This window comes from Sander lucioperca, chromosome 21, assembly GCF_008315115.2.
Source record: "Sander lucioperca isolate FBNREF2018 chromosome 21, SLUC_FBN_1.2, whole genome shotgun sequence".
Lineage (NCBI taxonomy): Eukaryota > Metazoa > Chordata > Actinopteri > Perciformes > Percidae > Sander > Sander lucioperca.
This window is the reverse complement of record NC_050193.1, coordinates 5072938-5085298: the sequence shown is the minus strand read 5'-3', so window position 1 is coordinate 5085298 and position 12361 is coordinate 5072938. Positions and strand designations below refer to the sequence as shown.

Below are 12361 nucleotides of genomic sequence, written 5' to 3'. Positions count from 1 at the left end.
TACAACTAACGTATTTGTCATGTGGTAAATTACAGTAAACTCTTATATTATTGAATTTTTTTTATCCCAATTATATTTATTTTGTATTTACGTTTTTCTGTACAATTATGTTGAGCACGTCTGCACTGTTTGTAAATGTGAACACTTTTTCAATAAAGATTGAAACAAATAGATTTTAGCCTAAGACTTACATTAAAATATTGCATATCTACTATTTGCATTGCCATTTATTTGCATATATGGGCTACTGCAATCCAATACAATCAACCACAAACTCAGAAATGATATAAAATCAAGCATAACGTTGAATAAAATCCTCCTCAACACATAATAAATAGTATATGCAGGTTATACTATATCCATGTTTTAAAAGCTGGATGTTACAAGAACAAGTAAGACATAAAATCAACTTTACAAAGTTAGGGCCCATATCATAACCAATAACAAATAATTCCAAATGACTCCCACATATTATAAATTAATTTAATGCACTTTACACAATTAAAGCAATATTCATCACAGCCAATTGGATCTGAAATAGTGCAACTCATTGCTTAGTGTTTTTTGTCATCATCTGCAGTAAAACACTGCTAGCACAGAATGCTTTGCTTTGAAATGTGTTAAAAAATTACTTTAAATGACTCTTTAACTGCAATTTCACCAATGTAACACAGCTGTAATTGACGAAGCAGATTAGAAAGATTAGAAAAAAAATAGGGGCTGAGATGACAAGAGTTGCATTTGTTTTAGAAGTGAGCTGTTTTATTTCTTAATTCTCTTCATACAAAAATAACTAGTATAAAGTCGAACAAATTCAAACAAACAAAAACGGTAAGGTTAATACATATTTCATACATTAAACTGAAGCTATTGCACATTCAGTTTTTAAGTGCACAGTGGCTTGCAGAAAGCACCAGATACAATCTAAATTGTTTTTCAGAAGACATTATTCACTGTCTCAACTAATCAAAAAGATCAGTCAACAAACAAACATTTTTGTCTTGCAGCACAAGCCTCAGGTTTTTTTTTTTATTTTTTAAAAATCACAGATTGGCATTTAGAAAATACTCAAAATATTTCAGTTTAAAAATACACAAGAGAAAAATGTGACATTGGGGGCATCTAGAGGCCTGTATTTTACCAAGCCTTTAGACTTCATGTCCATTATGTTGACCCTCTACCAGACTTGACAACTTTTTATGATCTCTTTCATTTGTTTTATTGCATCTATGGAGGAATCCTTGAGCGCCAGTCCCAGTAAGACAGGCCTGTTGCCGGCTTCTTGCGACACAAAAGTTGCCAGGTTTTTGGCACAAACATGTGTCAGAGGCTGAAAATAGAAATACAAATCAGGGGTGAGATAATTACACACAAAAATGCTGTGATGTAACACGTTAATGTCAGAAGAAAATGAAATGAAAATTGACCTATACAATCCTTGCATGTGCAAAGGTCTGTGAAACCTCATTAATCAAATGAAGAAACTACACATGTAGCACTTTCCAATCAATCGTTTCTAGTTAACACACAAACCAGTTTTCACCTTTTATAAACTTTTTTTTTAAGTGTACAGCAAATTGTCCAACACTGTTTTACAGATATCTACTCACTTTTAAAATAAAAAAAAGACCTTTCTAATAACATTGTGGTGTTGCCATTGAATATGTCGTAAATAGTCTTGCAGCATTATTGATTGGGCTATATTCCAAACACACCATGAGAAAAGTGATTTATTTTTGTGAAGTTTTCCTTTACTCTATTTTAATGAAACCCCTAATGTGGTTGTAGCAGGTTATCTGGCTGCTGTGTAATCCGTAAATTTGACAATAACAGAGATGAAGACTCGGCTGTTGGCATAATTCTTAATTATGCCAACAGCCATCACAACAATCACAATAATATTCCCTTATACGCTTTAGACCAGGGATCTTCAAAAGGGGGTCCCGGGCCCCTAGGGGGTCCTCAGAGTCAGTGCAGGGGGGCCTCCAAATTATTGTTAAGTTTTTTAAAAAGTTAACATGAATCCAACTTACTATTAGCAAACATGAATCCCCACTGCTAACTGTCCCATAGGTAGTCACAATTACCATTCTTCAACACTGCATCCCTCCTTGACTCTAAAACCCCACATTTTACAATAAAGTGCAAGTATTGTCTTATCTAAAATGACCAGAAGAGTGAAACAAATTATCCAATTCTCTATTGATGATCCGTGTCTGGCACTGCATGCCAGTTAGAAAATGACATGCTAATGCAGAGCCAAAATAAGTTTTCTTGTGCAAACGTTAACAGACCACTGAATACTGAACTCTGCTTGCACACATCTAATTTCTCTCCATTCACCACAGCAATTCAGAACCAAATCTTGCAACAAGTCAGTCTTATGTCCTGTGAACATGTCCATCTAATCTATACCAAATTCATCCAGCGTACCTCGTCTTTGCCCAGCAATACTTTGGTGGAGAATGTTGGGGTGCTGATATCATTAGATCTGGAGTCAGGTGTGACAGATATCAACGTCCCCATTTTGCCATACTGAGTGAGAACTATGAATATGTAATTGCTGAACTCTGTACAGACGACCTGTGTTGAAATTCCATTGACTTCTTTCTCTGTCTGTCGTGATCTGATGATGGGCTCAATAGAAGACATTTTGGTAATCCTGGGGAAGAAAATGGCAGTTACAATTTCCAAGAGCCGAAGGTGACAACCAAAATCCCAAAATGTATCATCATATCAGTTTACTATCATATATGACAAAGAAAATCATTAAAACCACACATGAGAGATGGTGGTACAGCAAATGTTTGGTATTTTTGCTTTTAAATTAACAGTTGCAAAATCATTAACGTTACTGTCATCACACTATAGATTAGTCATAACATTTAATTGGCATAGGTTTGTCATATAGCCTAACGATCTACAGTTAGCTAACTCATAAGTGCAAAGGAAATGCCTCTCCAGTCAGATAAGTTATTTAATAGTGATTGCTCTATGTAACGTTAGCATCCTTCAGATAAGTCTAGTGTGCATTTTCACTAACTCACTCACTCTCACTTATTTGCAAAAACGTGGAAATAATCTTAAAAGATGGCATAACGTTACGATTCAAACAAGTTATATTGGGATATTCAGACTGATACAGCACATTGTTAGCCGCTAACATTAAATAACGTTAACGTTCAGAAAGCAAACGACAAAAGTATTGGATAATTGAGCGTCCTCGCTAAAATCCACATCCCACCACCTGCAGAAACATTTTAACATCGATTATAGTGTTACCTTTCGGGGTCGAGAAAGAAAAGCTCCGCATAGGCTATGTGATGCTCGGCTACAGGGAAGTAGCTAGCTTACTGTTTACTGACATGCAGAGGCTAACATGCAGTTAGCTAGCTAAACAGCTAACGTTGCTGTTAGCTTCAGTTGTAATCTTCATAGTTGACATTACAATGAACTGATTTTTCAGCGTCTGTGTAAAATAAAAAAAATCCTCACCCTGTTTCTTTGTTTGTGCACAGAGTAAAAGCTTCTGCACGGAGACACTTGACTTTCAGCAACTTCAGTAGGGATCTGTCATTCGCCAAAAACAAACGTGCGTCGTTTGGTTGAGCGTATGCTATCTTTGCGTGATGACGTAGCTGAAGTCACGCCTGACTTCCGAGGTAGTTTCTGGCTCAACTTAAAACAAATGCGTCAATCATTTTTTCATCATGAAAAGCTGAAACCAGACATTTGGTTTTTTTTTTGTGTCAGCATAATTAGCAAATAACTTGATTCTGGTTCAGATTATTACACGATAAGATAGATAAGATAGAGTTAGGAAATGTGTCCTGGACACATAACTTACACTAGTACGTTAGGATCCAGCAACTACAGCCCCCATGAGGCTTCGCTGTGTTAAGGCTGTTGAATAAAATCGTTTTTGATGGATAGACTATTACTGTTTCTGACTAAATCTGAATTGTTTTGAATTGGATTAATTTAACAGATCTGGTAGTAGGCTACATGATTAGGCAATTATTATATATAGTTCTATGCAAAGGCTTAAATGATGTGGAACATCATATAGCCTACACTCACAGTGGCATGTCTAATTGAATGAAAAACCGAGAATATAGAAATGAAAGTTTGAACATAGGCTACTAAATGATACTGAAGTATTTTCTATTCCTTTTCTATGTATTTTAAATAAAAGCTAATACATGATGATATGTATTTTGTCCACTTGTTACTTGTTGGCCTTCCAAAATCATACAACTGTTACCATTCATATTTTCATTAGGATCTATTTTGAAATTCATGCACACAAAAATAAATCTTAAAATCCACAAGGAACTGCAGCAGAGTGGGTAAAAAGTGTTTCAGAACAAAAGATAGCATTATGGTCAGTGGTAAGTTAAATAAACAGCGAAATTGTCCCTTAAGGTATTTGCTATTTGTTCATAATCTTTTTATAGTTGTTTTTTGTCCTGGCCATTGGCCTCACAATAAACCTTCCTTGCAGGATCACCACGACTTCACCCACAGTAATAAAATAGATTAGGGTTGGAATTTTCTGTTTTTGCCTGAGGTTTGCCAGAGACTTGAAGATTAACAGATTTAAGTGCACTTTGTGTTTCTCTTTGTTTTTCTTAAAAATAATATTCAAGGTTCCAGCGTTCACAATGCATAATTATACTCAATCTGCATAGTGATTTTCCCAGAAATGACTGATGTAGTGAGGATGATTGAACTTATCAGGAGTGACTTTCTTTAGGTTTAAAAATTAAGCCGATCCTCTGCCCTGGTACATTTCAATCAATATTAAGTAACAAAACCATCTCTTCCAAAGCAAGAAACCACAGAGGCAAGACGTTTTAATTAACTGTCAATGGAGCTTTAATTTAAGGAGCAGTTAAAGTCCTGCTTTTCATTTTTATTCTTATTTATTTATTTATTTTTGCAGTGCATTTTATTTAATAGTAGCACTTTACACCCCAGGATGAATAAACCCTTTGTTTACAGGGAGAGATGTAAATATTGGCACTATGACATAAGTGGTACAAAGACTTTTATGATTATATGATATGATAAAATGAAAATGGAAGTACTCATTTTTTTAGCATGTGTGAAGAAAATCAACTGAAAAACAGTTTTCAGCCCAGCAGTGGTGGTACTGACCTGCTATTTGAACTGCATTCAAATGCTACAGGCTTTACAAGGACAGTTTAGTAGGACACTTCCATTTTGGCTACAAATTGGCCAACTACAGCTGTCACATCTGCAACAGTCCAGGAGAGGTTAGCAGTGGAGGAACTGTTAGCAAAAGTGCTTGCATTACATTTTTTTTTAGGTGGATGTGAGGCTCCACTGAAGTCTGCGAGTGCTGCATCAGGCTGATCCAAAAGGAGCCATCCCTATGAACATGACACACTCACAATGTCAAATAGAGCCGGCTCAGCGGAATTGTTATGCACTCTGAGTAAGCAGCAGTAGGTATGAAATTGGTTGGACCGCTCCCTATACTCTCTGGCTGACCATCTGTGTCCTTGACTGATGATTTTGATCTAAACAAAATTGTAATGCAAATATCAATATACAATATTTCAGCATTGTTTGTGCACAGAATCTGTGATGGTATACATGTTCATGTGAACGAGCAATGCACAAAAATGTTTTTGAAAGGCAATTATGACAATGATGACATGCCTTACCATGAATATGCATTTCCCATCACATGAGACATGATATTTAGTCTAATTAGCTATTTCCACATACAAATAGACAAACATTAACCCAGACCCTTGACACTTTTTATACATCATAATTTAAAACACACCAAAACAGCTACATGACATATTTTCTTGAAGATTGTGTTCATATCAGTTTAAGTCTAATGTCCTCATGGCCCTTGTTATTCATTAACATCAGCTATATGGCATGCAAACACAGACATGTGTTGTGAAGCTGTTCCTAACATGTTGTATACTGTTTTCGTTCCTTCATTTTCCATCTAATTGCTTTTGGTTTAACATCGCCAAATTCTCAAATGTCATCTGCTGTTATAGCTAATGCCAGGTTTATCCAGTGGGTCACAAGTAGGTTTTTAATTATATAAAATGTGTAATGAGTTTCATATTACACATTCCATGTAATATTATTTTGTGAATTACTAAGTACTTGTTTTGCATGAATTACAGTAGACTCACATTAATGGTTACAGTGGCTGTTTCAGGGGTTCAAGGGTCCTGGAGCTGTTTCCAGGAAAAATGAGGAGTAGTTCAATCCATTATAATGTGATTCATATGAAGATATTAGTAGGGAAACTAAGGCCTCTAAAAGTTGAGATACACCTAAAACAAAGCACAACCATGTTTCATAACTTTACAATGTCTATTTTTTTTAAATGGATGGTTGTAAAAATATTTTACTGCAAAAAATTTTTATTTGGTTGATGTTTGGATCCTCCCCAAAATGAAAATAGTGAAAATGTAGGCTTCTCCCAAAGGGTCAACCTTATCACGTGTCTCAGAAAATAATTATCGGGATGTCACCAAATTTGTAATGGATGTTCACAGACATTCATTACATACAGTAAAGCAAAGGTTTCATCAATATATCTGTCCATCTTTAACATTTATATACTTAAACACATATGAATTATAAGCAGAAATTGTATAGGAAATTACCACCCACAACCGAAAGGCTCTAAAGAGGGTGGTTAAACTGCTCAGCACATCACCAGGACAGAGCTGCTATCCATAGAGGACCTCTACACCCAGCAGTGCAGGAAGAAGGCCAACAGGGTATGTATCACCCCCGTACCACCAGGCTCAGGGACAGCTTCATCCCAAAGGCTACAAGACTTTTTCCCTAACCTTTTCCAAATCATCTGACATGTTAACAATAGTAGCATTGAAGCTACAGTAAATGCACATGCATTGGAGGGCCTTGATATAAAAATCTTTGCATTACATATCAAAGGGGCAGGAGTTGAATTTTAGTTGTCTATGTAAATAGATTTGTACTCATCAACATGTACTTTGGATGACAGACATGTCAAATTTAGGAACACAATGCACTTTTAAACAGTTTTTAGGACATTCTTGAGATATTATGTTTCATGATCTTTCTTTGGGCTATAAACATGCTGCAAATGCCAGCTGTATCCTAAAAGTTAGGCGTTGGTGTCACAGAGAGACAAAGAAATGTTGACTGTCACACTTTTCCAAAAGAGTTGATGGTGCTTCAGGGTTCTCAATTTTACAAAGACATCCAATGTGTCTGTATGACTAGTGAAGCATTTTATTTGTCTGTCACAAAACATACAGACCCTCTGTGTCAAAATGTCATCCCCTATGAGAATATCTTATATGCTTTATGAGGCAGCTCCCATCACCACCCTGCATTTCATCTTCACATTCAAATTTGCTCCATTTGTTTGTTAATCAAGTCTCTTTGGTACGCACTGAATACATATCATGCAGGCTAATTTTTGTCTCTTTACACCTTTTGAATAATAACTATCTCAATATTAGGCCATCAGTGATAATGTTAGCCAAGTGGATTTGAAACATTTTCCTCACACCTGCTTTGTTAAATCAGAGAAGCTCATAGAGGTGGATGAGGGGAAAAGGGCACCTTCATGCCTCAGTATATTCCATAGTCACACATTCTCACGCTCACACACACATACACACATACAGTACATACACACAGACAATTATTACCCTTGTGGCCACTAGAGTGCTGTGCTGTATTACAGATAGAGCTCAAAAACATCTTTACCATGACATTTGAAAGTTGCACGGGGGATTAACCCCTGGGATTAGTTTCCGTTAATTGTTTATAAAATACAGGCAAAGACAAACCAAAGGGTAAAAACAACATTTTCAGGGCATTTGCCTCAGTCTCAATAGACTGGATTTACCTTTTTCTGCCCACAGACCACCCAATAACAATAGTTTTGGTTTTGGTACAGCTTAATGATTTCTTTTGAATTTGGTAGTCAGTTTTTTTGTTTAAGATACCACCACTGCTACCTTCATCACAAAAATTTAAATCAGAATAAGCACACAACAAAGCCCTATCATTCCAGTATATTGCACCATGACAGGGGTTACCAATTTCTTATGTTTCACAAACCATATTAAGGCACCATGTTTCTATATCTCTTTGTTTGTCTGCTGGCTTGAATGAGTTGTGACTGACAGAAGGCAGATCCAAATATGTTGGAGAGGAAAACAGAAATCAGAGAAGCAACAAAGACGCATCCCACCCTGTCTCATCTCTGCTCTTCACAGTGTTCCAGAAATGCACACATTAAATCATGACTGGAACATCTTTCAGACAGTAAAGGTTTTTGGCTTCATGTTTGAATGCTTTGTGAATTGACTCCATGCTTCTCAAACCATATCACACAAAAGCAGAGACATAAAAACAAGATAATAATTCCATATAACTGATAGAAAAATAATCTGCTGCATAAAAACATTTATCATGGCTGATTGAAGTGCCTTTGCAATGTTGATGTTCATCTGTAGCATACAAAAGTCAAAGAAATGTCTTTTTCTCTATTTGAAAATAATTTGCTCTACTTGTTTTATGGCCATGGACAAACCATTAGCTAGCTTGTAAAAACTTCTCCCAAAGCTGATGCAGAGGCAGCCATTAATACCTCAAGGTGTAATAAAGTTAATACTTTGGAAGAAACAAACATAGCATGCTGAGGTAACCTTTAATCCAATTATGATCCAATTAGGCTACTTGTCAAATAACATAACTTCTACCTAAAAGTTTCTCTCACCAGCAATATCTGTTACTACAGTAAACATGTTGGACTGATATAAAATAAGATAAGATAGACTTTATTAATCTTACACTGGGGAAATTCCTGTGCTATGTATACTGTATACCGTAAATATATTTGAATTTTTATTTATTTGACAGGGACAGTGCATATTAATATATATTACTGTAAATATGTCAGAATTAGCCAAAAGGCTGTTTTCACCTGCAGTCCCTGGCCAGATGTTACAATAGACTCCCTGAAAGTAAAATAACAAAACAAGGAAAGGTTAAGATAAAACACAATTATTGAAATAGGGTGCAAGCAGCAACTCGTGTTAAAACATTAATTAAATTGGCATGTTAAATTAAAAAATAATGAGGTTAATGATAATAAGCTACAAAAGCAGTTTAAAAGAACTGCTTAAACCTTAATAACTGGAAAAGACGGGAAGGGATCCATTCGTATGTGTAAGCATCACATTCATAGTAATTTAGTTTATAGTGTGTCTACTGTACATAGCTTTGTGGTGTAATTAGTAATGTAGATGTGGAAGCGGCTAGTAAAAAACAAAATGGACTCTGTTGGGGAAAAAAATGTTGATTTGATGTTTCAAAAAAGAATGTGTAGGCCAACACAATAATTACTAATCAAATCAGTGTAAACATTTTTCAAGCTCTCCATTTCCATGCAGTTAACATTAGTATAACTGTTTGTCTGAATCAATTTATGAAATATCCATACCAAAAGAAAGGGAAAATATATCCATAGACCTGAGTGGAGGTGGGAACTCTGTGCACTATTAATACTTGCCTCATGTTGAAAGTGAAACCCAGTCCTTTGGTGTTATATGAGAAGCACCTTTAGATTCCTCAGTATTCCGATCAGCAATGGATGTATGCTTTGCTTGTCCATGTTTGTGGATTACACTTAGAAACATCCTTGTTAGTCTCCTAAGCAACATTTTTATAGAGTGGAAAGACCCTATCTTCACCTTTTCAGCAAGAATATGTGAATAATTAGCAACAAAGAAGACTTGCTTTAAACAAATTGCTCTCATCCCAGAGGTACTTAAGATATTAAGTGCTTCACATTTTCATTGTTCTCACACATTAAGCGGCAGTATTTGGTCCTCCATCTTGTATTTGTGATCATTAATCATTACTAACAACCTCCATTAGGTCCTAACTTAGTTTATCTATGTCCATGCATGTTTACTGTGCAGACTGAGAGCCAGACTTGGCCAATTAGGAAAATATAATAGTTAATACAAAATGGAATTAATGTCATCAGAGTCAGGAGATATTGATGAGTTTCACCAACACTGTCTAAATAGTTGAGCATATTTGATTGATGAGTTCATTAACGGTAATCAGTTTCAACTGCCTCTTGACACGTGCATGTAAATGAAACATAAGTAGCGTGCCCTTTGGTGTTGTTTAAATTTTCACACAAATGTATCACCTGATTAAGTCAAATAACTTTGTTAATTTGTGCCACTAATTATCTGCATGGTCTGTGATGCAGCACCTCATTAGACCAGCACGGCCAGAAGGCATTCATAGCAGTCTAGCTACGAAATTATATATTTCAAACTAATATTGAATGTAATTCCTAATTGAATTATTAAATGTACACTGAAACGTATTTGAAACTTCAGTACACTTTATGGATGAAAATGGTGAAGCTGTGAAGAAAAATGCAGGTTATAAAAAGTACATCCAATGTACTTTCACAGATGGTAGGCCTAATGGGGAAGGGTTATTTTTTCCTTAAAGCCTCAGGAACTGGACTCAAATGGCATCCATTTGTTTTCTACACTGTCCCTGAGTATTCCCAAGGAGTATTTACTCCACACCTTCAAACTCCAATGATACCAGGACACTCAAGGCCCCCTGGACAAACAGTATGCAAACAATAGAGTACATCTGTCTGTGGTTAAAAAAAAATAAAAAAAAACTCTGCTTGTGAGAATGTGTACACTGCTGCAAACTCTCCACAACTTGCATCGGGAGGAGGGTGGGGGCGGGGCTAAGTCAGAAGTAGAAAATATCCACTAGAAATTTTTGTTTTAATGACATAATGGTTAAGTATTTTATTTAAAGGATTGTTGGGTGACAGTGGCTTTAAGACATGTGTGGAGCATCTATCTAATAAAGCGAGACGTATCTGTATGTATGTATGTGTGTCCGTGTTTGGGGGCATGCTTGGGGGGAAGGTAACCTGCACGTCACATGCAGACGCCACATGCACAATGCTGGATATACCAAACTAACTTTTCCTCACTTTCCTGGAGCACGACCGTATAGTTGAAAGGAACATCGTGACTGTTGTATGGAATAAGGTTGACAAAAAAATGTATTACTACTATTACTCCTCTGACACTCAAATGGATAATTCACTGTGATTAAGTCACTTAACACCCAGTAAACAAAACAAAAAAAGCAGAATTATGCAGGTCAATTAAGTAGATAATACAATATAGTGGTGTCAACAATAATCGATTCGGCAATGCATCGCAATGCGGGGCATGCACGATTCAGCATCGATGCGGCAAAGTGCCATAATCGATTATGTCACTGTTTAGTTTCTGGCCTTGAGTGGACAATAAAGTTGTGAAGGTTCAATTACTTCCGGGGGCATAACAACAACAATCAAGATGGCTGAGGCGGAGGGAGATGACCGCGATAGACGGGTAATTAAAAACACACCCAAAGCTTGGAAAGCGGACAGCAGAAAACTAGACAAGACTTACGCGGTGTGTAAAACCTGCCACACTAAAATCAAGCACGTTGGCAATACAACTAACTTCACGAGCCACGTTGATTGTTGGCATCCTGAGTTGGCTTCAACAACAACAACAAATCATCACTCATTCTAAGCACTGAAAGCAGTGATTTGTGTTTTCTTTTTCAGGTTTGAAAATGCCATATCCAATACACTGTACCATTCAATTTTATTTTATTTAATGACATTTATGTCAAAGATACAGGAGAGTGAAAATACACACATAGCAGCCAATAAAATCTGTTGTTCAATATCTGACTGCTTGTATTGCGTCATGATTGATGAAAAATTTGCCTTGTTGTGTGCAGTAGAATTTTGATGCATCGCAATGCATCGTAGAATCGAATTGAATCGAATCGTTACCTGGTGAATTGTAATCGAATCGAATTGTGAGGGCAGTGCCAATGCACACCCCTAATACAATATACTGTAGCTTGTAAGACGTCTCACATCCAGGCGGGGGAAGAGGTGGTATTTTATGTTGGATCAAAAAATACATGATATGCATATTTTAGAGAGCTGAAAGTTCTCACTCATACATTACAGTTAAGAGGCAATTCACATGTGAATACTTCATGTGATGAAGTGATCCCATTTGTGAGTCTGCTGTACATTTGGTGCGATGCAGCCCTGAAGGTTCAGCTAGCATGAGTTGAACCTCAAAACAATCAATGAATAAAACAATACTCGTGGCTTCTGTGAGAATGGGGCCTTTTAATTTTCCTGCTCAGATCAGCCTCTACAGCACTCAGTTTTCCAGCCTCAATTAGGCTTGTCACATGGAGCTCTGGTGTCTGTTGCCTGTCT

The 12361-nt window shown here is 36.4% G+C and overlaps 1 protein-coding gene across 1 annotated transcript; it reads right to left on the bottom strand.

Moving 5' to 3' along the window:
- Positions 1–469: 469 nt before the first annotated feature.
- On the bottom strand, positions 470–3655 carry psmg3 (proteasome (prosome, macropain) assembly chaperone 3). The gene is made up of 3 exons (XM_031312903.2): positions 3496–3655; positions 2434–2662; positions 470–1330 (listed from the first exon to the last, which is right to left on the bottom strand). The coding sequence occupies exons 2-3, from the start codon at positions 2650–2652 to the stop codon at positions 1178–1180; spliced, it is 372 nt and encodes a 123-aa protein (XP_031168763.1). The 5' UTR covers positions 2653–2662; positions 3496–3655; the 3' UTR covers positions 470–1177.
- Positions 3656–12361: the final 8706 nt, after the last annotated feature.